Here is a 26,877-nt window from a genome sequence, read left to right on the forward strand (position 1 = left end):
ATTATTGAATGTGAGCATTAAAAGGATTGAGTACCCTGGTAGCCAGGGCAAAAAGTCCCCCTTTTAATGTCTGCCTTTTAGTTTTTGTAAAGTGATTTATGACCAGTCAGAAGGATTTGCCTGAAGTCACTGATCATCATTTCACTGAATGTCATTTTTTTTAACCTTTCTTCCACTAGGACACACATTCCAAACCTCTGTACCAGCAAGAATATAACTACCTTCACCTACAAGTTGAGGCCATGTGAAATACAGTACAAAATATGAGGGGGGGGCGGTTGGCCTTTACCTTTATTTATAATACGTTCTCTGAGGGCAACGTTATTCTCCCACTCCACCAAAGCCTGTGATGCTCTGTGAGTGGCCAGCATTTCATTACGAGCAGGGTGTTAGTCAAGACTCCAATCGGATACTTGGCAGCTCAAGCCCTTCCTAGGAAAAGTCTCCCTTGCTTAAGACAAGTATACAGTACTATACACATGTTGTGTATACATATGCTTAAGGTAAGTACACAGTAGCAGACACATGTTGTGTATACACCCTTGCTTAAGACAAGTATATCGTAATATACACATGTTGTGTATACACATATTGTGCTCATCAAACCCACATTCTTTCTCTCCACCCCATCCCTGCCCCCAACACCCAGCTACACTTCATTTCGCAGCCTCGTGTGCGGATAGTGGGGTGAATGGAATGCACTCTAGTCAACAGAATGTGGTGAGAAATGACACACCTGTCGTTGACGCCTGACCTGCAAGCCTAGTTCACAACCCTCCCTTTTTTTCCCCTGGGCTGAGGGTCACATACAGACGATCCCATGGAAGACTCCAAGATCCTAAAGGATGGCCAGTCCCCTACCCTGAAAAGGGCCTAGATCCCTGAAGGACTATATGGAGCAGAGCCCTCCCTCCCACAGCCTGCCTCTGTGGTGTTTAGCCACTGAGATGTTGGGATTTGAGAGGACTTAGCTCATCCTGACTAATTTTTTGGTCCTCACAAATACATTCTTTCCTCCAAAGCTATGGGCTGTAAGTTTTGCTTTACCCTAAATTATTGCATTAATATCACTCTCTACCATTCACTTTTTACTTCCCACTTCCATCTCGACAACTTCCCTCCATAACTCTAAGGGCAGGAACCTCTTAGAGTCAATGTGCTTCAAACTTCCACTCTGATTCAAATTCCCATTAAAAGCAAACCAAAGTGAAATCAAACCCAAAAGCATGGGAAGTCCAGCTGTTCTCTGGCGTGCTGCTCAGTGACAGTCGATCCTTGTATCCAATGGCATGTAGGATCTAGTTGGAAGGCCTGTCTTTATGTTCAGAGTTGGTCAACATAGCATTTTAAGGAATAAGTACTGTCCCAATACTTCTAGTTCCTAGGATATACCCTTATGTGTCAATGTCAACTACCAGCAAGAATAAGAAAGCCAGTCAGGCTTGGGCAAACTGGCAAACCAGCCAGAAACCTAAGGGCTGGGCAATAACGGATATGAAGAAGAAACCTGAAAAAAAAAAAAAGTTCTTAGAATGTGTGGTAATAATAAAATAAAATAAAATAAAAAGAACGTGTGGTAGTCATTAGGGCTATTCATCAATATTCTCGTTCTGCTCCTTTCAGACACATGAAAAAACACTGTGCTTCCCTGTCCCCTGAAAGTCAAAACATGGCTGTGTGACTTGCTCCAGCCAGTGACACATGAGCAGAAGTAATCTGTGTCACTTCTGGGCAGAAGTCTTTAAGAGCCAGGGCCAAATTTTCTATGTTCCCTTCCCATGCCATTGGAACTAAATTCCAGATGGTAATGCTCGGTCAGCCCCAGGTCCCCAGATGAGAAAGATATGTGCCAATCTGAGGTGCACATGCACTTTGAAGCCACTGAGATTGTAGGTAGTGATGGCATCATAATGTAGCCTATTCTGATTGTTATAGGGTGTCCGATATTTGACAAAGAATGGGCTTTCATATTCAAAATGGGAAAGATGAAATATACTCCCACAATTTTTAACATCTCTTCCCGCAAAATGAACTGGGGGGAAGAGTCGTCCCTTCCTCAAAGTGATGGTCAAACACCCTAACATGTCTTACCTACCAGTTTGACTCGGCCTGTTATGTCTAGAAGAGGGTTCATGGGCTGAATCTGACCTGCAGTTTGTTTCTATAAATAAAGTTTTATTAGAACGCAGACATGACTGCTCATTGACATCTTGTCTATGGCTGCTTTCAACACAACAATGGAGGAGTTGTTGGAACAGAGGCTTGCAAAGCCTAAAATATCTGCTCCCTGGACCTTTACAGAAAAAAGAAAATTCCTGATCCCCGGTCTGGAAGAAGCCAACTGGAAAGAGATCCATGGAGTGTCTGGAAAAGAAATCCTTCACACTGCCACTCAGAGTAAAGAGTACCCATGCCTGGTAGCTCTGTAGCCAAGGGCACACACCAATCAAGAGTTGGTCCTAGCAGGACTGATTCGGTGCTTCAGGCCTTTTCAGAGATAGGCAGAGGGAGTCCTGCCACCAATGAATTTCAGTAAGCACAGCTTTAAAGCTCTGTTGTTTACCAAGCCCTCTCTTTCAGTATTAGGAAGAGGACAGGATCTGAACAAAGGATATACACAGTATATTTCAGGATTAGTGAACCTGACAGTCCTCAGGATGACTCAGTGGAAAGTTGCTTAAGTGCTTGCTCAAAATGATTCACTGCCTGGAGATTCCATGGCAAATGAGATTTTTAGGCTAAACGGGGTGGTACGGTCCATCCACATCCCTGAACTTAGCACAGAGCAAGCAGGCCGGCCCTATGCAGGGGAGCAGGCCCTCAGAGGGTCTGATGAGGGTCTCAGCCTGCTGGATGAATGTTAGCCTCTGCCGTGGCCACTGGCTGCCCTCTGGGGGGGTGAGGGTGTATATGGCGTGGCTGGAATGCTAGGAATCCTGGACGGGCTTAGCAGGGACTCCAATTGGCTTGGCCCTTCTACATGCTCCAAAGATTTTCTCCAGTGTCCTTGGCATCCAATGACTATACTTGGGCTTAAGATTTTAGGGTTGGGCGGGTCCTTGGAAGCCTTCTATCTCAATACCAGATCGCTCCTTCATTAGTGGGTACCAACAAACAGGCTGGCCATTCCCCTGCAGATGGGACGCAGGCCATTTGCTTCCTTGCTTCAGCCTGGCTCTTGGCAGGTCTGCCTGGAGGAACCAGCTGCTTGGCCACAACTCAGCCTTTGGTGGCTGTTAACAGGTTTTGCTTCAATTCAGCTATTTCTGGGTTATTGTTGGTTGGCTCTGGGTTGGGGACAAAGGCCTGGGGTGGGAAACAGAGAGAGAGGAAAAGAAAGAGGAAAATGCACATTCTTCTTGGACCTATGAGTTGAACTTTCTCCTTGTAGCCGTCGATTCTGAAGTCAGCACTGTGGACTGGCTCTCTCCTCTCAGTTTCTAAGGTGACCAGTTAAGATACAGTTCCCAAGTCCTGCTAGTGGTCCCTGGATTCTAGGTGATTGTGTTTTGCCAGAGAAAAGTGGAGAAGGGAGAGAGTTATGGGCCTGATGTTCCTGGTTACCATCAGGTCTAGCGAATTTGGAAAGCAGATGGGTCCCAGAGCACAAGTGCTACAGGATTTTCATCGGCCTGCCAGGCATGTTCCAAAGGTTCTCTGGTCTATAAGGGAGTACCTGCATGGGCCATGGCCAAGTCCACAGAGCAGAGGCCCCGCCTCCCTGGGCTAAAACTGCACGAGCACTAGCTGACTTCAACACCCTGAAGGAGAGAGAAACAGATTTTTCTTGGAAAATACAACTTGAAAAAGAACAGACACCAGGAAGGCCTAGAGAATTAATTTGTTCCATCAACATTTGATTTGTCCAGAGCCTGCATTGTGCCTTGGCAAATCAGGAAATATAGACTCAGGGTTCAAATTATGTCCAAATATCAGGGCATTAATCTCTGTCATCAACAGTGAAGAGAGTGGAAAGGAAGAGGGATATTTCCTATTTTTGAAACTCATCTGCAAGGGAGATGAGGCAGAAGCACAGCCCAGGAAGCAGGGAGCCCCGGGTTCCAGGCTCGCCTACTTGGAACCTACGCTGTGGTTTCAGGTAAATTATAGAGTCTTTCTCCATCTCTCCATTTGACAAATGTGAGCGGAAGGAACAGGACAAAAAAAAAAATCTGTTCAAGACATGATTTTCTGTGGTTGTAGAGTATATCATTGTTGTCCTCAAGAAGTTTATGACCTAAATGCAAGACACTGAGCTGATGGGTTAAGGGACAAAATTAAAATTCAGTGCAACAGGAAAGTATCCAGTGAAAGATACAGAGCCATGCTATCCACAACAGTAGCCACTAATTCTGTGTGCCTGTGTGCATTTAAAATTAATGGACATTACAGAAAATTTTCAATGCAGTTCCTCAATCATACCAGTCACACTTCAAGAGCCCAAAGGCCACATGGGCTGCCATCCTGGACAGGGCAGATAGAGACTAAGTTCCATCATCGCAGCAAGTTCTACTGGACAGCACCAGTATAGACAACTTTGAGGCAAAGATAACCAGAGAACACAGGACTTCCCCTCTGCGCCTTCTAGGCCTGAGCTCATCATGGCCATCTAGCTGTGACTGAAGCTGTCATTCCTAGATGGCGGGCTGTGCTCTGGCCCCCATTATTGCCTTGTTCAGAGAACTCAGCTGCTTCACGCTTCCTCCCCTGACTCCACTCCTTTGATCTTTTCCCAGGGCCTTTAGGAAAGCCAATAGCCATCCAGTCCTTTCATGAAAAATTCCCTTTCAAACAGACCTATGAATAATCTAGACAATTCAACAATGTGTGCATCTTTTAGAGGTCCCTGGGCTATGGGCCCAAGAGGGATGGGGTGAAAAGCCTGACAAGGACCAGTTTGATTGATCCATCAGAATTGTATTTATTATTTGTATTTATTATTTGGCCAGGATGGAAGATAAAGTCCTTACATGCTCCCTCCACAGCACTATTAATAACATGAAAAAAAAAATTATCCCATGTAATCCCAAAGACTGATTTCAAATCAAAACAAAGCAAATGAAGGAAAGCAAAACAAAAGAAGAGCAAGACAGGCACAAGGGCTCCCCAGGGTCATCCTCTGGCGCATGGGATGGGTGTGGGTATGAGTGCAAGGGTGGTGAGACTATGGTTGTGAGGGTCACATGTGTGTGAGTGGGGATGGTTGGGGAGGTGGGGGGCTGGGCTGGCTTGGAGGCTTGCAGATTGAGGGCTCTTCGGCAATCCTCTGACTCAGAGGAGGAGTCTCCACTTCTGTTGGTGGAGAGAGGAGAATTTAACTTTTTTCCAACAACCTCATGCCCCATTCCCCTAAAAGAGGGGCAGGGAGGACAGTGTCCTCACACAGATAGTGGGAACAGCTGCTATTTTAACAATCATATTTGCTGCCCGCCCCCACCCCGCACCAGGGTGCCAGGAAAAAATGGAACGGTCTTAACTGCAAAGGGTGCAATTAAAAAAAAAAATCAAATAAATAGCTGAAGGCACACTTGCATTGAACTTGTGCCCAACGCGGTGACAATCAACAAATTTCCACTGAACGCTGGACAAGCCAACCCATCTTCAAAAGAGAACACAGAAAACGTTGCAAGTTCAGTTTGGGGGCAGCTGGATGATCTTTATGTATCCTGTCTCGGTTTTTTTCCCCCCTTTTGCTGCTTCCGTTCTCCAGCTAAGACTTTTGTTTCTTCATCCAGCCCCTCCCAAGTTAATTTCTTTCTAATGCATCTCTCTGGCTCTGCCCCTAAGTGCTGTGGTTCTTCCATTTTGTGCTCCCACACATGAGGACAGACCGTGGCCCCGGGCCTCCAAGGCAGGTCTGCACCACCTGTGAAAGGCCAGTTTCCCACCTGCCTGTGCAAAGAGGGGAGATGAAGAAGGTAAATCCAAACATACACAGAATAACGCTATGGCTTCCCTGGAGAAAATTTACATTTTGGGAAGCCCTGTCCTAAGACATTACCCGGTGCCTGGGGCAAGGACATAGCACAACTTTGAAACCATAGCACAACTTTGAAACCAGCTGGATAGAGCCACTAAGGTTCACATCAAATTCTCGTCTCCATCCTGGCCAGCACGTTCTCCCCTCCCCAGACTGAACGGTGCGGCCCTGCCTGCACTCAAAAATAACAAAAGAAGCTGGCATTTGTTGAGAGCGGGCTATGGGCCTAGCTCGGAGCTAAGGCACTTAATCCTCGCGCGGGTCCTTCGAGAACCATGACCCTCACACCTGCTCACGCACATATCATCTCACCCGCTCACACACGCTCCTCATGCGCTTTCACATTCATCACGAGTGTGTGTCCACCTAGTGAAGGCCCGCTGCACTATCTCTTCAGGGCTTCCCTCTTCAAAGTCCTTCCCAGAAGTTTCTCCCCGACATCTGGAATTCTATGACTCGTGAGTTATTTGACAGAACTATGAGCCTCTCTGCTGCTGCAGGGCGAGTGCCCCTGGAAAGGGTCACTCAGCCTTGTTCTCCTCAGGTGTTAGTGACTCTCTGAGCTCTATGACAGCCGAGGGGTGGGGACAGATGTGAGGAGGTGGGGAACTGAGAGAGAGAGGAAAGGGGGTGGAAAAAGATGCCTGGGGACACTAGAGACAAACTTCATCTACCCCTGATGTTTGCAGTGGGCTGGTGTCTAACTAAAAGACATGCGAAGCCCTTGGAGACTGGGTCACCACCAACCTGACCTTTTAAGCCTCCTCCCTCCCTCACGGCCCACACCCACTCCAGACCCTGTCCCACATGTGCCTTCACACATGCCCTTCCCTTCCTTTTTCTCCATCTGGAAGACCTCCATTTGTCTGTCAGAACTTAGCCTGAGTACTGACTTCTCTCTGAGGAGCATGCCTGCTGGCTCTTGGAGAGTGTCTCTCTTCCTCCCCTCTCTGCCGCCCAGTCCTGTCCACACCTCCACACAAGTACTCATCACATTGTGTTGTAGGCAACTCAGTAGGCCTGTCTCCTCAACTAGCCTGTGGGTTCTTGGAGGCAGGGACTGAAACCTCAGCACCATTCATAGGACCTGGCCCAAAGCCTGTATTCAGTAAACGTTTGTGAAAGGAAGGAACCAGTGAGTGAGTGGACACAAACCACCAGCTTCTGACTGGGAGGAGTTTCCCTTCCCTGGGCTTCTCTGAATAAGGCTACTGTCCAGTGTTTCTCGATGGGGTCACCACTGCAATTCAGACGGGACATGTCTCCGCTGTACTGTGTTCCGGCACACTGTGGAACATTTAGCATGCCTGGTTCCTGCCTACTAAATGCCAAGGACATTCCCCAATCACTCTCATGACCAAAATAGTTCCCCAAGGTTTCCAAAGCTCTGGGAGAAGGGCAGGGAGGCGCTGATCCTCCTGGGTTGGGAAGCAACACTATGGTGATAGGTCTCTTCTCTGATTCTGGTGGTCTGAGAGGCCCCCTGCAATAAGGTCGTGCTGTGCTCCAGCCAGAACATGAATTTATAAAAGAGTAGGGACTGGAGCACCCATGGCCTGCTAACAAGAATTATGATAGTCTAATCCGCACTAGATAGTACAGAGCAAAGAAACCTCCTCTATGTAGTTTACAACTGAAGGCAGGGGGCAAGGTCAGGCCTAGCCAAAAGAAAAACAAACAAAAAAGAAACAACCTAGTCAAGCTTTCAGGGCAGCCCAGGGATTGTTACCTTGTCTCTCAATGCATTCTGGGCCTGACCACATGTTTCTGCTAAATGCCCACTCTGCCTTGAGAACACCAGCATTACTAAGCAGCACACTCACTCGGGGCACCTCTGAAAAGAGAATCAGAAGGAAATAGAAAGGAAAACCAGAGGGGCACCTAGGTTGGTTAAGAGGCCAACTCTGGATTTGGGTTTCGGTTGCGATCCCGGGGTCCTGGGATCAAGCCCTACATTGGAGCTTGAAGATTCTCTGCCTCCCCCTCTGCCCCTAGCCCCTGTGACTCAGTAGGTTAAGCCTCTGCCTTCAGCTCAGGTCATGGTCTCAGGGTTCTGGGATCAAGCCCCACATCGGGCTCTCTACTCATGCGGAGCCTGCTTCCCTCTCTCCCTCTCTGCCTACTTGTGATCTCACTCTCTGTCAAATAAATAAAATCTTTGAAAAAAAATAGCAGAAACGGTGCCATTTATTTTACACTTCTGCCAGACACTCATTAAACCTATCACCAATTTCCCTTAGACTCCCCACAACTTTTCCCTAAGGCTGGAGACATATAGTCAGTGCCTGCTTATGCCACTGCTGTCACTGCTTATGCCACTTCCTGATACAATCTGGGGACCTGGGGTTCAAATTCCTTCTTTTCCCTGCCAGACACCACCTTGCTTATACATGCACCTCTCTCAGCTCTCTATACTTTCCAAAGTAGTCTCCCACATCAATTTTGTCTTCACTGTCAATGTGAACCTTAGTGAAAGGGAGGAATTATCACTCTCATTTTACAAGTTAAGTAAATGGGCGCCAAGAGGTCAGTCACCCCTGTGCACGTTCCACAGTGAACTGGGGAAAAGGCAGGGTAAGACCCCATCTCCTTTCTGGCCCTGTGCCTTCCTCCCCCCATGATAGCACAAAACAGCCTCATGGGGTGGGGGGAAGGGAACGTGGACCCCACAAAACCAAAGCTCTTCCTCCTTCCCAAATATGGTTTTGATTCTGAAAGCCAGATGGGTCCTCTGGTCAGTGACACAGACCTGAAGCCAGATGGCTTCATGTAGATGCCTCCATACCGCTACACTACACGGTTCAGAAGACAAAGTCCCAAATGCCCGCAAATCCCTTCTGATTAATTCCAAGGGCCTACCGAGAGGACAGAGAGCACACTCTTTGTCCAGGCTTCAGGACTGAACTACTTTGGGGGCGGGGGGAGGAGAAAAGACTGGACTGGACCAAAGGAAACCAAACCCAACACCAAGCAGATCAAAATAATGTACATAATGGAACAAAAATCACAGATCCCAAACAGTCATATGCGTAAACACAATCCTATGCTTAACTGTAACATTTAAAGGTTTTTGGGTCACTGTTTGCCTCCAATCATAATCATCCAAAAGAAAATGAAATGGTAATGTCATTTAAAAATACAAGATGCGGGGCGCCTGGGTGGCTCAGTGGTTTGGGCTGCTGCCTTCGGCTCGGGTCATGATCTCAGGGTCCTGGGATCGAGCCCCGCATCAGGCTCCCTGCTCCGCGGGAAGCCTGCTTCCCTCTCTCTCTCTCTCTCTGCCTGCCTCTCTGCCTACTTGTGATCTCTGTCTGTCAAATAAATAAATAAAATCTTTAAAAAAAAAAATACAAGATGCTAGGAAATATAACTTCTGTTGCTAAAACCTAAGTATACAGTTGAATTGGTGGCTTATAAGGCAAACAACCTTGTAACTACCATGCAGGTTAAGAAAGACAGTATTGGGAACACACTAGAAAGCCCGTTCTCTCCCCACTGGCAGTAACCACAGTCCTGAATTTTGGGACAATCATTGCCTTGTTGTTGGTGATAGTTTTATCACATGTATGTACCTCCTTAAGGAATATAGTTTAATTTTCCCTGTTTTGAACTTCATATTAATCGAAATGCATTGTACACACTAGTATATGTACATGTGTATGGCTTTTACTCAATGTTAAGCTTGAGTTGTTCTATGTTGACTTTTAAAAGACTTCTGCTCCTGGGGTAACTGGAGCCCTGCCTTCGCCTCTGGTCATGATTCTGGGGCCCTGAGATCAAGCCCCAGGTTGGGCTCCCTGCTCAGCAGGGAGTCTGATTCTCCCTTGCCCTCTGCAATTCCTTCTTGCTTGTACTCCCACTCTCTTGCTCATGCGCTCTCTCTCTCGAATAAATAAATAAAATCTTAAAAAAAGACTTCTGGAGGCTCCCCTTATCCATGCCTAGAAGTAGAGTTGACCTTTGAACAACACTGGTTCAAACTATGAGGTCCACTTATCCACAGATATTTTTCTAATAAATATGGTAGAGCACCATACATGCATTTTCTTTTCCTTCTGATTTTTTGTGAAGTAGACTCCACACCCAGCATGGAGCCCAACATGGGGCTTGAACTCACATCCCTGAGATCAAGGCCCGAGCTGAGATCAAGTGCCGGATGCTTAACCAACTGAAATACTCAGGTGTCCCCTTATGATTTTCTTAATAAATGTTTTCTTTTCTCTGGCTTCCTGTATTGCAAGAATACAGTATATAATACATGTGACACACAAATATATATCAGTTGACTGTTCTGTTCTCAGTAAGGCTTCCAGTCAACAGTAGGCTCTTTGTAGTTCAGTCTTGCAGGGAGTCGAAAGTTATACACAGATTTTCAACTGTGGGGCATCAGCACCTCTAGCCCATGTTCAAGTTCATTGTTCCATAGTCAGCTGTACTTCTTGGGACTTGACTTTCTTATGCTAAAGCCCATTTCTGCCCACTCCCCACCTTTGGAGGTAGAAGGAGAAAGCTGATCAGCATCCTTAGGACCCATTTCTCTTTCAGAAGATTGTTGAAGTCCCTTCGGTCTTTCTTTCTTTCATGGGGCTCAGTAATTACCCTTTTTCTCCAACATTGCCTCTCAGGTTTGATGCTCTGATCCTTTAATAATCTTTCTAATAAAATCATACTGAATGGCTCCAAACGTGATTTCCCTAAGAGAGCAATCTCAGAGGACATCCTTTTGGAAAGGCACTTCTTCTCCAGATAAAGAGAAACAGGGACACAGTTCTACCCCTATGGATTTCTCCAAAAGATGACAAAAATTGCCTGTCTTCAGCTGCTAACAGATAACATGCTCTGAAGTTCCCTAGGAAACGTTAATAAGGAATACTTCTGTCTTTCAAAACCCCAGGCATTCACAGAGTCATTACCGCCAGTTCCTGCTTGTCATGGCTGTCATTGCTCAAGACTGTGTGGTCTCTGGAGTCTTCCTCAGCCGAGGAAAAGTACTCTGAAAACTGACATCTGCTGGATGCTTCTTGGTTGTCTCCTGACTTCAGCTGCTCCTCTGTACCACCAGCCACTTCTGAAATTTCTTCTCAGCCTACTTCCCCATTTGGAAAAGGAGACACACCGCAATATGGATGGACCCTGAAGACACTGCCCTAAGTGAAAAGCGACAATCCCAGGAGGAAATACACTGTATGATTCCACTTACAGGAGCTACCTGGAGCAGCTGAATTCACAGAGACAGACAAGAGAATGATGGTTGCCAGGGACTGAGGAAGGGGGAAATGCAGATTGGTTTCATGCCGACAGAGTTTCCATCCAGGAAGACAGAAACATCCCTGAGATGGATAGGATGATGGATGCATAGCAACATAAATGTACATAATGCCACAAAACCGTACACTTGAAAGTGGTTAAAATAGTAGGGGACTTGGGTGGCTCAGTTGGTTCAGTGTCCGACTCTGGATTTCAGCTCAGGTCATGATCTCAAGGTCCTGAGATCAAGGCCCAAATTGAGTTTCTGTGCTCAGCAGGGGAGTCTCCTTGAGATTCTCCCTCTCTGTCTTCCTCTGCCCCCTCCCCCTACTTGTTCTCTCTCTCTCTCAAAAATAAATAAAGCTTTTTTTTAAAAAAATTATTTATTTATGGACAGATTACAAGTAGGCAGAGAGGCAGGCAGAGAGAGGGAGGGGGAAGCAGGCTCCCTGCTGAGCAGAGAGCCCAATGAGGGGCTTGATCCCAGGACCCTGAGACCATGACCTGAGCCCAAGGCAGAGGCTTAACCCACTGAGCCACCCAGGTGCCCCCAAAATAAATAAATCTTAAAGAAGTGGTTAAAATGGTAAATTGTTATGTATATTTTACTACAACAAAATTTTTAAAGATTATTTATTTGAGAGAGAGAGAGAGAGATTTGAGAGAGAGAGAGACAGAGAGACAGAGATAGCAATTGAGACCATGAGCGGGGAAGGGAGGGGGCAGAGGCAGGCAGACCCCAACACAGGGCTCAATCCCAGGACCCTGAGATCATGACCTGAGCCAAAATCAGGCAACCTTAACTTAACTGACTGAGTCAACCAGGCTATAATAAAATTTTAAAAAATAAAAAGACATTAAGAAAGAAGAAAGGAAAGAAGGGAAGGAGGGAGAGAAGCAGGGAAGAGAGAGGGAAATAAAGAAAAAGCTAGGAAGAAAGCAAGCCAAATTTCCCTGCTCCTCTTTCTCAACCCCCATTTTTGTCCTATTAGAATAAAGGAATACACCAGAGAAAAGTGAGTGTGGACTCTGATTTGGCCTTAGACCCCTGAGGGCATGATCTTGGGAATGTGAAATAAAATCAAAGCTGCAGGAATTTGCTACAGGAAAGAAAAATCAGGCTTGCGGGGACATTTACCTTATCTTGATGTTTTAAAAATAATCTCTACTCCCAAGTTTGATGTTTTACCCTTTCTCTCCAATTAAAAAAAAAATCTATCGACCTTCTTCCACCCTGTCCTGTCCACAACTTTATTTATCCCTTTCTTTAAAGACACAGTACATATACTTCATAGTTTCTCTCTTGTTCAGGGAGCACAACCCTAAAAACAAAACAAAACAAAACAAAATAAAACAAAAAACCTGTCTCAGCAGCCACATATCCATTGCTGAACCACCTCCCACTCTCTGGGTCTCAGCATATAGGTGGCAAATACAAGAGACGACACATCAAGACATTTATACAATAGCCTGTTTTGATGGCCAAAAATGGAGTCCTGTGAGGAGGTGGATTTTGGAATGGATTTCAATAACTGACACCCTAAGTCTGCCAGTTTCTAAAATCACTTTTAGGGAATAGCTGACAGTGTAAAACTTTAAATACAAAAATCAGATGAAAATCATTCCTATAAAGACTGTTATTTATCTTAGTGGCTGCAAATAATCTGGTAAACCTTCTGGGTTATAGTTATTTTGCATCCAAAACCCTGGAGTGAAACCCTTTGGCTCTAGGCAACAGATAGCAAGGATATTTGGTTACTTCTAGAACATATTGGTTTTACATTAACAACCCTAAAGTGAAAAACTTGAGAGCTGGCAACTCATCCTAGAAACTACTGTGTCCTCTGCCACAAATAAAGAATTTATCCTTGATATTACAGAGAGGCTTGGCATCCCACGGGACTGTGGAAAACATAGAGGCTGACTCTTTAGCCTCTCGCTTCGACCTCCACACCCTAAAATTCGTCTGGGTGCCTAGGCTAGTGGCCTCGGGAATCTCCCCCCAACCCTCCCCCACTCTTTACCATCAAATTCTGCCCTCTAGTTCCTCTGTGCAGATGAAGTTGAAAAGGTTAGTAAGAGTTAAGTCACCACTTTCAAAGACTGAAAAACTTAGCAGTGATCAAAGCCTGAATTAAGAAGATGAAACGGGGCGCCTGGGTGATTCATCCCATTAAGCATCTGACTCTTGAATTCAGCTCAGATCATGATCTCAGGGTTGTGAGTTTGAACCCCATGTCAGGCTCCACACTAGGCTTGCGGCCTGCTTAAGATTCTCTCTCTCTCCCCCTCTGTACCACCCCACCGCTTTCTCTCTCTCTCTAAAAACATAAATTAAACTTTAAAAAAAACTTTAAAAAATTAAGAAGATGAAGCTGTAACAATGATAGCATTTTTGGTGTCAGGCAACTTGGCAAGGAAATGGGGAAGGAGAGGCAGAGGCTGTCGCTGCACTGGCCAGACAGGACTTGGAATTGCAGGTGACAGGAAATTGAAGTAATAATCACTCAGAAAGCATGCTCTGGTTTAAGAAGACAGCCCTGCCACCAGGAAGAGGGCTCACTAAAGGGCATTTCCCTAAGCCTTCCCTTAAAATACCCTGGATGTGACTCTGATTTCGAACGAAGTTGAAAACAGACTAAGCTTGAAAACACTGATTTTATTTCAAACTATGTTGATTGCTTTTCCCTTTGAGAGTTTCATTTGTTTATCAGCAGAAATTCCTGGGCTAATTCCGAGAAATGCCATTCATTTCTTGCCAACAACAAGTCATGGACAATGGGTGGGGTGGGGGGGATAGCTCCCTACGGAGGGTCCTTCTTGCTGGACGGAAGAGCCAGGGGCTCTGAATGTGGAAGGCTTCAGAAGAGGAAGGCTTTAGGTGGGAGCTCTGGGAAAGCAGGGGGGCTGGCCAGGCGGAACAGTATGCACATGTAACTTTAGGGCTGGTCGTGGGAAAGTGTCATGCAGACAAAGTACATTTCTGGGGTACTCGTGCTCCCCATTATCAAAGACAATGTTGTATTGCTCCTGGCCCTGTGCCTATTAATAGAGTACTCTCTTCCAAGATCTTGCCCAGCACTGCTCTCTGTAGGCAGTGCTCTTGATCTCCTTTATCAAGACCTTCCCTGGGACCTAAGGGCAGTCCCTAGTCCATCTGCATCAGAATGAACTAAGGTGCTTATTTAAAGTGCAGAATACCAACTGAATCAGAATTTTTAGTGTAAGGCCTGGGAATCTGCATTTTATCAAATCTCCCAAGGTAGTCCTTTACACAAAAGTTTGAGTAACACTAGCTTGGGGTCTTGTTCTAAAAGGGTTTGATACCTTTAATGAACTCCAAACTGAGATACTCTATATACTAATAACTTATTGCTAGAATACAAATACCTTCTATAAACTAAATGGCATAATCCAAGACTTCTTAAAACATATACTAAAAAACACTAACCCTTCAAAGTGCCTTACAGAAATAAAGCTGAATGAGTTTGAAAAATATTGCATCCCATACACCTGTCTTATAGAGTCATAATATATATTAACATATTAAAGGTTCTGAGAAGTCCTGCATTACAAGCAAGCTATTTAACTTTCCCTCATTCATGAACTCTCATTTATCTGCCTATATCAATGTTTTCCTTAGTAAACTCTATTATCATCCAATTAAACTGTGTTCTTTGCAACAAACTTTGGAAAACACTACTTTAATCCAGAGGAGTGATTATAATCATGGAGGTTTCTTTCTTCTTCTTTTCTTTTCTTTTCTTTTCTTTTCTTATTTATTTATTTATTTATTTATTTCTTGAGAGAAACAGACATAGTGAGAGAAAGCATGAGTAGGAAGGAAGGGGAGAAGCAGATTCTCTGCCAAGCAGGAGGAGTCTGATGCAGGCTCGATCCCAGGACCCTGGAATCATGACCTGAGCCAAAGGCAGATGCTTAACAAACTGAGCCACCCAGGAGCTCCAATGGTAGATGTTTCTTAAATATAGAAAATAAATGAAAATTTATTTGGGACAGTGGGGCTTCTTGGTATCCCTCGATGAAGTGTCACCTTCTTTACCTTTATGTGGGGCCAGCATTGCTTAATGTCCATTGAAAAAAAAATAGAGGGGTTCTACCCTACCATGAAGCAAAGGCATAGTTTTCCTAAAAGTCTTGTTCTTACATGCTAACAGGAAATCACATTCTTTTTCTATTTATTTATATATTTATTTATTTGAGAGAAAAAGAGAGACATAGAGCATGGGAGTGGGGAGAGGAGCAGAAAGAGATGGACAGACAGACTCTGTATAAGCGCAGAGCCCAGTTTGGGGCTCAATCTCACGACCCTGAGATCATGACCTGAGCTGAACTCAAAAGTTGGGTGCTTAACCGACTGAGCCACCCAGATGCCATACTGTTGAGTGTTCAAGGACCAAGTGTACATGGAGAATAATAGAAATAAAGCATGAAACATAGTGAAAGGGTCTAAGATGTAAGAGAGCAGACAGTATAGACATGGAGGGGCTAGTGATCCACAGTGAATATTTCTATGGATAACTCTTAACAGCTGGTGTGAGAATACGAACAATAAAATAATAAAGTACAACTCCTGCTATCTGGAGGCCAATGTTCTAGAATCCTCAGTGTTTTGGATAGCTCTGGAGCCAAAAAGAGTTTTTTGAAAATGCATCAATTTTGAGATGGCCCCCCACTGCTCACCTTGCACACTATCATCATCATAGCTGCGGTTAAGGAGAAAGAGCATGATAGTTGGCCATGAACTTTATTGTTTAAAAGGAACTGACCCTTTTCAATAAAATCGAAGGGAGAGGTGAATAGAGAATTCATAAAAGAACAAAAGTGAAGAGAGAGGGGCACCTGGGTGGCTCAGTCGGTCAAGGGTCTGCCTTGGGCTCAGGTTGTGATCCCAGGGTCTTGGGATCAAGCCCTGAGTGGGGCACCCCACACTGTTGGGAACCTGCTTCTCCCTCTCCCTCCACCCCTCCCCCATGCATGCACACTATAAAATAAATCAATAAAATCTTTTTAAAAAGAGAGAGAAGAGAGAACAATGGAGATCAGACACAGATGGCACGAGCCTCACTCAATAGCTATGAGGACGGCCATCAGCAGTTACTCAAAGAGATGAACCAAAAGACAACGGGGTGGCTCTAAACTCAGGACAAGATTCCTCAGTCAGTTACATGCATAATTACCACATGACTCAGAAATGCCACTCCTGGGTATATGCCCCAAATACCTAAAAACTTATGCCACAGAAAAACCTGTGGAGTGATGTTCACAGCAACGCTATTACCAACGGCCAAAGGGTGGAAGCAACCCAAATGTCTGTGAGCTGCTGAATGAATAAACAAACTGTGGCAGATCCACACACTGGAATATTATGCAGCCCCCAAAAAGAAAAAAAAGAATGAGGTACCCATACACGCTACACCATGACTAAATCTTAAAAACATTATGCTGAGTGAAAGCAGCCAAATGCAAAAGGCCATACACCATATGATTCCATTTCCGTGAAAAGTCCAGAAGAGGGTAGATCCATAGAAACAGAAAGCAGATTAGTGGTAAGCAAGGGCTGCTGGAGGGAGGGGATACTGACAGTTTAGAGTGTTTCCTTTTGGGGTGGTGAAAAACTTCAAGAACTACATTAGTGGAGATGATTGCACAACACTGTGAATGTTCTTAATGCCACAGAGGCGTACACTCTAAAATCAGAAATGTTAGGTTATGTGTACTTTACCACCATAGAAATTAAAGAAATCTTACCCCTCCTGAACTTTTGCTCTTAAAAAAATTCAGAGAGAGCAAAACAGGACCGTTAACTTGATTGTTGTAACAGTGGAAGTCATAGACATGGACAAAAAGTCATAGAACAGGAAGAGGTACACAACATGTAGGTAGGTCAACAACTAAAGACCAAAAACAAACAAACAAACAAACAAACAAACAAACCCAGAATTGGAGTGATCGAGTGACCAGCAACAATCACTGGGAACTGTCAAAGGCTAAATGCCATAAACTTACCTCATCTTATAAAGGCTATTTCCACTGTGGTATAGATTTGTGTAATCCTAGCTTGTTTGGATGCATGTGGTAAATAAGAGAATGTTATTGGCATAAAGTAGAAACTGCACTGGTTCCTACATGAGTTTCTCTGCACATTAATACACTGCACCACGGAGGGACAGCAGCTGAAGGCCAAGTACGTGAACACAGCTGAAATCAGCAAACCATGAAAAAATACAATACTTTCTCCAATTCCCATTCATCCCACATTCTCCAACTTGGCTCAGTTTGGCCATATGCTCTGCCTCTAAGTGCTTGTAACATGATTCTCTCTGATCTCTGGGCATTTTTCTCCTCTCTCTATAACTCAGCAGCTTCAACCCCTCCTTAGTCCCTCTTCCCTCAAGCTAGTGTCATCACTTAAAAAGGTGAAGTCTGTACTTACTGTAATTTTCTTTTATTTATTAGGAATCTAATGTGCCTTTTTAAATCATGCTAGTTTTTTATTAGTATAGTTCTTTTTTAAAAAAGATTTTATTATTTATTTTAAATGAGAGAACAGAGCAAGAGAAAGCACAAGTTGGGAGGAGCAGAGGAAGAGGGAGCAACAGGCTCCTTGCTGAGCAGGAAGCCAGACTCAGGGCTCCATCCCAGGACCTGGGGATCATGACCTGAGCTGAAGGCAGATGCTTAACCGACTGAGTCACCCACATGCCCTTTTATTAGGATAGTTCTTTTGTTAGTACTCTGGTTACAAAGTTGTGTAAGTTTCCAGTTATTTTCTCCAATCTCATTTGTTCCTTAAGCCTTGTTATTTTTCAGTGTCTAGTTTTACAGAACGTGAAGATTTTCAGAAATGAATATATAGTAGCCATTCTGGAAAACAGTAAGAAGTTTCCTTGAAAAGTTAAAAACAGAACTTCCCTACCATGCAGCAATTGTACTATTATGTATTTACCCAAAGGTTATGAAAATAGAGAATTGAGGGGGCAATATGCACCCTGATGTTTATAGCCACACTATCAACAATAGCCAAACTATGGAAAGAGCCCAAATGGAAGAGAGGCAGACCAAGAAACAGACTCTTAGCTACAGAGAACAAACTGATGGTCACCAGAGGGGAGGTGGGTGGGAGTATCATTTAAATGGGTGATGAGGATGGAGGAGGACACTTTTGTATATGTGCTGCTGAAAACATCACAAGGAGGAAACTTTTGATAAGCATGGGGTGCTTTATGTGTTAAATCACCATATTGTACACCTGAGACTCATATTATACCATGTGTCAACTAACTGGAATTTAAATAAAAATTTACAAAAAAAATTCTTTGAAATTAAGAAATGCATATAGAACATTAGAGCAGACATGTGTGTATTTGCCAGCTAGCTCACAACCCAACTTCTGTCCAGATACAAATGGCATTGGGCTTCCAGCTTCTCCCTATAGGAACATACAGACTAGGGTGCATCACTGGAGAGGTCGTTTCTTTAACTTTCCTTGAATTTAAAAGACTATGGTAAGGGGTGCCTCTCTTGGCAAAACCACACCATCACTGTCCCTTAAAACCATTTCATAGAACTAAATTTGTTCACACCTAGCCAAAAGGGAATGCTGTGGATTAGGTTGCTGGTAAGAGACCAAATCAGATATTTTGGCAATTTTATAACAGCACTTTAATGACCCAAGAATGCTGGAATACCCCCAAGGGAACTCAAATTTATGAATTCTGAGTAACAAATTCATTACGAATGGCCATTAAAAAAATCTTAGGTAGGTAGGGGCACCTAATTGGCTCAGTTGGCTGAGCATCCGACTCTTGATCTCAGCTCAGTTCTTGATCTTGGGGTCATGAGTTTAAGCCCCATGTTGGGCTCCATGCTGGATGTGGAGCCTACTTAAAAAAACAACTTAGGTAATATCATGATTTAAGCTCCTGGTCACTATGAGTCTTCTTTTCATAAAATTATATATAAAGAACAAAAGGAAAGCAGTCATGTTTTCTCTTTTCCACCCTTCTTTCACTCCGCTTCCCAAACAAAGATATGGAATTTCATTCCATAAATCTCCCCTTATCACAACTTTAGAGGATCCTGCTCATAGATTGGGATGGATTTAGTGACCCTTCTAACTTCTGTGCAGTCTTGACTTTGCCATTAAGAATGTTCTAACCTTCATGGAGCACCAGCTTCTTTGGGCTTAGTAGAGCACCCTGTCATATGGGACCAAGACCCTACTTCTGCCATGAAACTCGAGGAAGTGCTGATGAAGAAATTTTCATTTTCTCCTAATGGGAGTCAGTATGGATTTCTCTCTGGTAATTCTGAAAAAGTAGTCTGCAAACTTTGATTGCCATAGTTCAACAGGAGCTGTAGGAGACAACCTCAGTTACAAGTGGGAACTTTGTAAATTTTTGGAGTGGTAAGTTTAGAGAACAAAACCAGGGGAAACACAGAAGTAAATGGCGGGGGGGGGGGTCCTCTATCTCTTCCAATGGAAGATGAGCTGTAGGTATGTCCCACAGGATCCTCCCACTGAATCCATCTCTAGCCATGTGAATTCTCCCTGAAGTCAACCCTGCTATAGGACAGTATCGAGAGCCCACATCTTGGGCATATGGCTTCCTTGCCTGTTTTCTCTTTTTGATACAGAACCCGCTCATCATCTTGGCTATAGATTTCCTATTTTTAAATGAGGACATTTTCATCATGGTGTCTCCCCTTGGGTTAAGACAGAAAATCAAAGCCCCTTCCTTCGACCAAACATTCCGGTGGCCCTGAAGGCATGAGTTTCCTCATGCCTAATAATCACTGGGGTGGAAGGAGTACAGAGGAGTCATCACAGCCATTGCCCAGTCTCAAAGCACAACTGTGACAACTCTCAGATGGTTGGGGACCTTTTTACTTACAGAAATATGCTGTATAGAGGCTAAAATTCTTTTTAGTGCTTTATACTAGGATTGAACAGCTAATGTGTCCCAAAGTTCATTATTTTACCAAACTCCATTCTTCTCTGCTATGGTTGAAGTTTTAACCTTCAACCTATTTACTCTTGTTTTATCTTCAATATAAAAAGCTGATCTGCATTCCAGTTCAATATGGCAGGGAGAGACCAGGTGAGAACTCCTTGCTCTTTTCCCACCAAAGAGTAAGGGGAGAAATGGAAAACTCACAGTTTTATTTAAAAAAAAATAAGTAAATAAACAAGTGGGTGAGTGAGTAAATAAATAAATACAACTTTAAAACTGCAAAATCAGGCTCAGAAAAAAAAGGAAACTCCTTGAAAAATAAAACACAGAAGTAAAAATAAAGAGATAAACAGGGGCCAAAGCCATGTGGTCCACTGGCACCTGGGACTGGATACAGATAGCCGGGCAAGAACTATGGACTCCAAGTGGCTTCTCATGTAAAGGTGAGGACTAGGACCACACTCCTCACATGTAAATAGGGGCTGACATAACTCTGCCCACCTGCAGCTGAGATCCCAGTCCAAGACCATTATCAGGGACTAACACTGTACAAGAAAACAGAGGTAGAAATTGACCATCCAAGCAAGAGGGAGCCCAAGCTGAGACACTAATACATGACCTGGATAAGAGCTAAGTGATCTACATGGCTTGGAACAAATTTCCCCCCAAGAAGGAAGGACATATGCAAGAGAGCCCCCCACCACACACACAGACAATGAGCTTTTAAACAAAGATTTTAGAAAAGAAGGAGAAATTAACAACTAGAAAAGCTGTCAAGAAACCAGTAAAAGTGAGAATGCACACCTGAAAAATATATAGACATGGAAACAATCTAAAATGGACTCTAAATAAATAATTCAATACCTTAAAGAAATAAAGAAAAGGTTTATAAAATATAAATATAGAGATTTAAAAATGTATCAAAAAGCATGGGGGGAAATACAGTTATTGAAAATAAAAGAAGAAACAGAACAAAACAGATGGCCTAAATAGGAGGTGTGAAAAAGCTTGAGAAAGAACTCATGAATTGGAGGACAGAACTAAAGTAATATATCATTATGGGGAGTGTACCAAGATGGAAAATACAAAGGAGGCATTTAGAGACACAGGATATAGGTGCCTGGGTGGCCATCAGCTAAGCATCTGATGCTTGGTTTCAGCTCAGGTCAGGAGATCAAGCCCCACATCAGGTTCATATTCAGCATGGAATCTGCTTAAGTTTCTCTCTCCCTCTCTCTATGCCCCTCCCTGCCATGCTCTCTCTCTCTCTCTCTTTCTAAAATAGATCTTTAAAAAAAGAGAGACACAGAGGATAAATTAAATGAGCTGCAAAAACGTATACCAAAGGCAACTTTAAGAACGAAGAAAAAAGAGGGGTAAGATTTAGTTTTCAGAAAAATAATGAGTAAAACTGAAGAGAAATTAGTCCATTGGCTGAAAAAATCATGTACTAAGCAGGCTAAATGAAAATAAATTACACATCTATTTACTTCATCATGTGCACCAAAGAAAAAGAGGAAAAGTTAAAAGCTAGAAGAAGGAGAAAACAAGTTACCTACAAAGGAACTACCATCAAACAGTAGATTTCTTATCCGCAAATGGAGGAAGTCCACAGACTTATTTGTTAGTTTCTTCTAAGTGCTAAGGGCAAACAAGCATGTACCTATAATTTTATACCCAGCCAAATTATCACTCAAGGATAGGGGCAAAATAAAGACATTTTGCATATAAGGATTAGGAAACTTTGGTACCATTTCTCACAGAAAGAACTGGCAAAAGTTATAGTTAACAAGAAGGAAAATGAACTCACAAGGAAGTCACTTTCAAGAACAAGAAGGAGAAGAAAATGAATGGTTATTTCTATACTCCATAAAATGGGGTTTCTAAGTCTTACAATTTTCTCTTTTCTGCTATTTCTGATCTCAATTCCTTTAACACTTATTTTTTTTCACTCAAAGGAACTGCTGGCTTATAATTTCTCTTTTTCTCAATACTTGCTTCCTATTCTGTAGCTGGTATAGGTGATGGCTGTATTGCACTCTACACTCTTCCATTCTGTGCTTTGCGTCTGGGTCATGCCTCAACTTCCTCCACATGCAACAACAATGTCTACATAGTTTAGATAAATTCCTATGCCATTAGACCACTGTTGGATACTTCCAGGGGGTAAAGAAGTGGAAAAAATCTCCAGATTGGCCTTTTAAACCAGAAATTTCTCTCCCACCTACCAAACCCTTCCTTTGTAATCCAGTTTAAGTAGAAGAAGCAAAGAAACACATATAACAATAGTCAGCCTCATCTGGGGATTTATTCCAGAAGCCAACTTTCAGTTAAATCTTGTGCCACATCAGCCTCTTACATATGAAGCATATATTATCATTACCAACATTCAAAATGATAAACGTGTGACATGACATGATCTTTTGTCATCTGGGAAAGACTCCCCTGTGTTCATCAGAGTGTATATACTGAGGTAGGAAAGTATAGTTCACAAAGGTAGTGACCAAAATGGTTTGAGGCTTCTTCATTAAATACCTCCATTCCTGTAACTGAAGTGTTAACTGAATTTTCACTGAACCACATTCCTAGCTCCATTCTTACCATTGCTGCCCGGACACTTTTGGTTACTCTCTTCGAAGTTCCGAAGGTTCCTTACTACTTAAAAAAAAGCACCACCTATGCCCTAGACTAGTGGCTTTTCATGTTTTTGGGGTCATGTATGCCCCCTTTACAAATATCAATAAAACTATGGATTCTCTCTAAAGGAATTTACATGTATACATAGTTACACCAGAAAGAAAACATAAAGCCCACCCACAGACTCGTACTCCAGAACGTCCATCCTAGAGGGAAACAGGATCAGCTTATAGGACTATGAAGCTTCTAATGCCCAGAACCCGAGGCTGTCACTTAGCTTTCTCTAGGACTGCTGTCCAGCCCACAGGCATTCTCTTAATCATTCCATGCTTGTATGCCTCTGGTGTGGGAGCCAGGCCCCAGTCAGACGTGAACAAAGTGTCACTGAGGGAGCCCCTGCCTCAGAAAAACACCCTAGCTGCAAACCCTCAAAGTAGACATCCTAACAGCCTCGTGAAACAGTCTCTGCCCGCCTTCACCTTAGATTAGCTCTTAATAATGTGTACATAATAACTGTGCAGTCTGGAGGAGGTGACTTTTTAGCGGGCAGGCAGCTTTATATTGTCATAAACCTCACTGGTTCAGCTCCTTTGATTTGTGCAATCCCAGCACTAATTGCTTGAGACACGTGCCGCCATGCTACAACTCCCCTGGTGCCCACTGCCCATGGTATGAAGAGGCTGTTTATGGCACAAACTCTCTGGGCCACGATGCCCTTCCCCCAACTGACAGCCACCTTCAAATGATTAAAAGCCCAATGAAAACCTGTTACTGGGTACCCAGTAACTTATTAGAGCCTAGAATGGGCCTCGCTTGGGCTATAAACAGTATTTAGGGGCCAGTGTGGGCTGCCTGAAAGTGTCCTATTGTTATTCCTGTCTGGAAGTTTCCCTTCTGGGGAATTAGGCAGATGGAGTGTGTTGGGGGGAAGAGGGAGGAAGGAAAGCCCCAGCTAGGAAAGAAAGAGGCGATCTGGTTTACCTGGGCAGCGCGGGCAGCACAGATGAGGAATATGCACGGGGGAAAGGCAATGGAGGCTTGGACATCTGACTCGGCTGCAGAGCACATTCCCATTCTGGAAGAGAAGGCAAACTATGAAAAAAAAAATTAAGTTCTTTCAGAAGTTACCTGCACCCTTGCCAGTTTGGGGAACAGTCATGCAGAGACTTACCCAGACAGTAAATGATGCATTCCCAACAAGCTGAAAGAAATCAGCATTTTCTTCCCTTTTCTCATCACTAGGACCTCTGCTGGGTTGGTTGATAGCTTACTGGCATATTTTTCTAAACCTGGGGTCACTCTTGCTCCAGTTTTCAAAGCCTCCCTCCAACTGTGGAAGGCCCTTCCTGGCCCACCTTTGTGGTGTTTCCACCATTTCTGGCTCCAGCCACACATCCACAGGAGCCTGGTCTAATTACAGGATCACCTGCCCAAGGCCACAGAAGGGAAGAGATAATGAGCAATGGGTCCCCTGAGCTGCTAGCCACCCCTGGGCAAGAAGACATCGCTGGCACATGGGTCCTGGATTCCATATAACTCTGCCTTGGTCCAGCAGGCTGGGTGCCTTCTCTCCTCACTTCCCGTTTCTGTCGTAGGCTTTCTGAACACAAGCTTGGCTTTGGAATTGAGCTGATTACCTAGCATGCCTGGGTGGGATGACTGGGTCCCTGCCCAACTTACAATTAAAAGAATCCTAGCTCTGACAGCTCTCAACCATGGCTAGATCAAAGGAAAGCTTTGGAAATCAACGTTGCATTAGCATTTCCATGCATAATTCATTCCAAGCAAGAGTGACTTGTATCTATCATGCTTTTGTGGGGGAAGAGGGTGACAAAGAGGATGGGGAAAGAGAAGATGCTTAACAATGGAACTGTCGACCTTGGGATCTTATTAACATTCTCATTGCCCCGAAGACAGCAAAACTTAGCCCCCAAGGATTAGCTCTCCATTTCCAATGTGTTGGCTCAAGAATCTGACAAAACCATGTCATACCAGACAGCTAATCAGTCCCCAGACGCTCTATTTAATACCTGCCCTAGCCATTTAAAGATGCAGGCTTCTTTTATCCAAGGCTGAATAACCTTACCATAAACCTCTTTCTTTTCTCATGGACTTTCTAGAATATGTTTTCAGAGTGTTGCATTTGGAAACACCACAAAGCCTCCTTCTTTGTCACCCTCCTCAGAGCCAAGTGGTATCATCTTGAAGTGAAATCACCAAGCATATGAGAAACCACTGCTTCTGGCTGAGGCCTACCCTGATGCCTCCTTAGTGCCTTAAACTGAATTCTGTTCTAGACTTAACAGATGAATAAAAATATAGCTGTAATCATAGCACAGATGAAGCTGCGGACAGCAGTTAATATCTCTTGAAGGGTGGCTGTGACCAAGCACAGCTTTTGGTGACTGAAACGTATTAGTGAATTTAATCCTTACCACAATCCTATGAAATACATAGTATCATTATCCCATTTTAAAGAAAAAGAAGCTGAAGAGATCTCAGAGAATTTAGGTAACTTTTCCAGAGTAACATGGCTCCTAGGCAGCAGATCCAGGGTCAGAAACATGGTCTGCCTTGACTCCAGAGCCCAGTAGCCTTTTAACATTACTTCCTACTGCCTGAAGGTTAGGTTTCCACATGCTTCAAATTCGAAAAGTCCTAATTTTTACTTAACTGGCAAAAGAATCTGGCATGCAAGTGACTGCTTCTGTACTACCTGGGCACTCAGGAAGAGTTACAATTCTTCCACAAGGTCTCAAGTGAGAGGCTGGTCTTAAAGATTCTTTCCATATGCTGGGAGTTCTCTATTCTCAAGGCCTGGTACAAGCCTTCCTTACTCAATTGGTTCTCTACCAGGGGTTCATTTGTTCCCCAAGCAACTTTGGCCATGTCTTGGGACATTTTTGGTCATCACAACTGGGACAGGTGCTATTGGTTTCTAGAGGGCAGAGGCCAGGGGTGCTGCTAAAGATCCTACAATGTATGTGACAGCTCCTACAACAAGGAATAATCTGTTCCTGAATGTCAATAGAGCGAAGGCTGAAAAACCCTGGCCTAATACAAGATGGTAGAGGCTTTTTCAGAAAGATGGACCACAGCTGTGTTCCTAAATCAAGGCCATGGAAAGAAGATGAGAGCACTTCCTTTTGCCTATTGCAAAGATGACAATAAGTGTCCAAACACCCTTCTGACTGTCTAGTCAGGAGCCAAGGCCAAGTCAAGAGAACGCTAATGGTCACTAGGTACAAGCCAATGTTCTGCAGCCTCGATCCTAATTACTGCTACTGGCCCAGACAACATCAAATACGCTCTCCCAATGAACTGGTATATGATCTGTCCTAATCTCTTTTCTAAAGACAAGCCTTGAAAATGATCTTCAAAAATGATTTTGTCATATAACCCAGGCATTACATTGAGTTCTATTTCCCCTTTCACGCTATCATCTATCTTCCCCCACCACGGTCCATATCTTTTGGCTAGGAGACCATAAATATCTGTCCATAGCAAATACCTAGAGATCCCACAAAAAATCCAGCCAATCGGCAACAAGAGGAAAAAGTCAGGAGACCTTTATTTATCCTTACGAGCTGCTTCTCCCTAACTTCTTTTAGGCTTTCACCACCCCTGATTCCTGGCCATCCAGGCACTGGAAGGACCTCTTCATGCTGAGGAGCAAACTGGGTATCACACTGTACCTCTGAGCAGATGCAGTTGACACAGTAAACCAACCCATAAGGTTCCAGGTAAGGATGCCATCTCTCGCCCACTCTGTACTTCTTGTCTTGAAACACACAGTATGTCTCTGAATCTGTGAGGAAGGAGATGGAGAATATGCCTGTTAGACACCATGGACAAAGTCATAAAATCCAGAGGCAATCACACTTTCCATCTGTTTTTTGTGTTACGTCAAGAGCAGAGGCATAGAGAATGTTTCCAGAACCCCTCCTATGGGCTCAGTGTTTCACATGCTGCTCTTATTAAATCCTACGATAATCTGGTACGGTTAGGCACCACTGTTAGTCTCGTTTCACAGAT

At 43.9% G+C, this 26,877-nt stretch overlaps 1 protein-coding gene across 7 annotated transcripts in view; it reads right to left on the minus strand.

Annotated features, from left to right (window-relative positions):
* Positions 1–26,877, minus strand: part of CHRDL1 (chordin like 1) — a 121,941-nt gene that overhangs the window by 64,228 nt on the left and 30,836 nt on the right. For all 7 annotated transcript variants that reach the window (XM_059157776.1, XM_059157779.1, XM_059157778.1 and 4 more), the window contains exons 3-4: positions 26,538–26,650; positions 23,824–23,917 (exon numbers count right to left, since the gene is read on the minus strand). In XM_059157776.1, the coding sequence (XP_059013759.1) occupies positions 23,824–23,917; positions 26,538–26,650 (207 nt within the window). The remainder of the gene's footprint in view (positions 1–23,823; positions 23,918–26,537; positions 26,651–26,877) is intronic.

The sequence above is a fragment of the Mustela lutreola genome, chromosome X, assembly GCF_030435805.1.
Source record: "Mustela lutreola isolate mMusLut2 chromosome X, mMusLut2.pri, whole genome shotgun sequence".
Lineage (NCBI taxonomy): Eukaryota > Metazoa > Chordata > Mammalia > Carnivora > Mustelidae > Mustela > Mustela lutreola.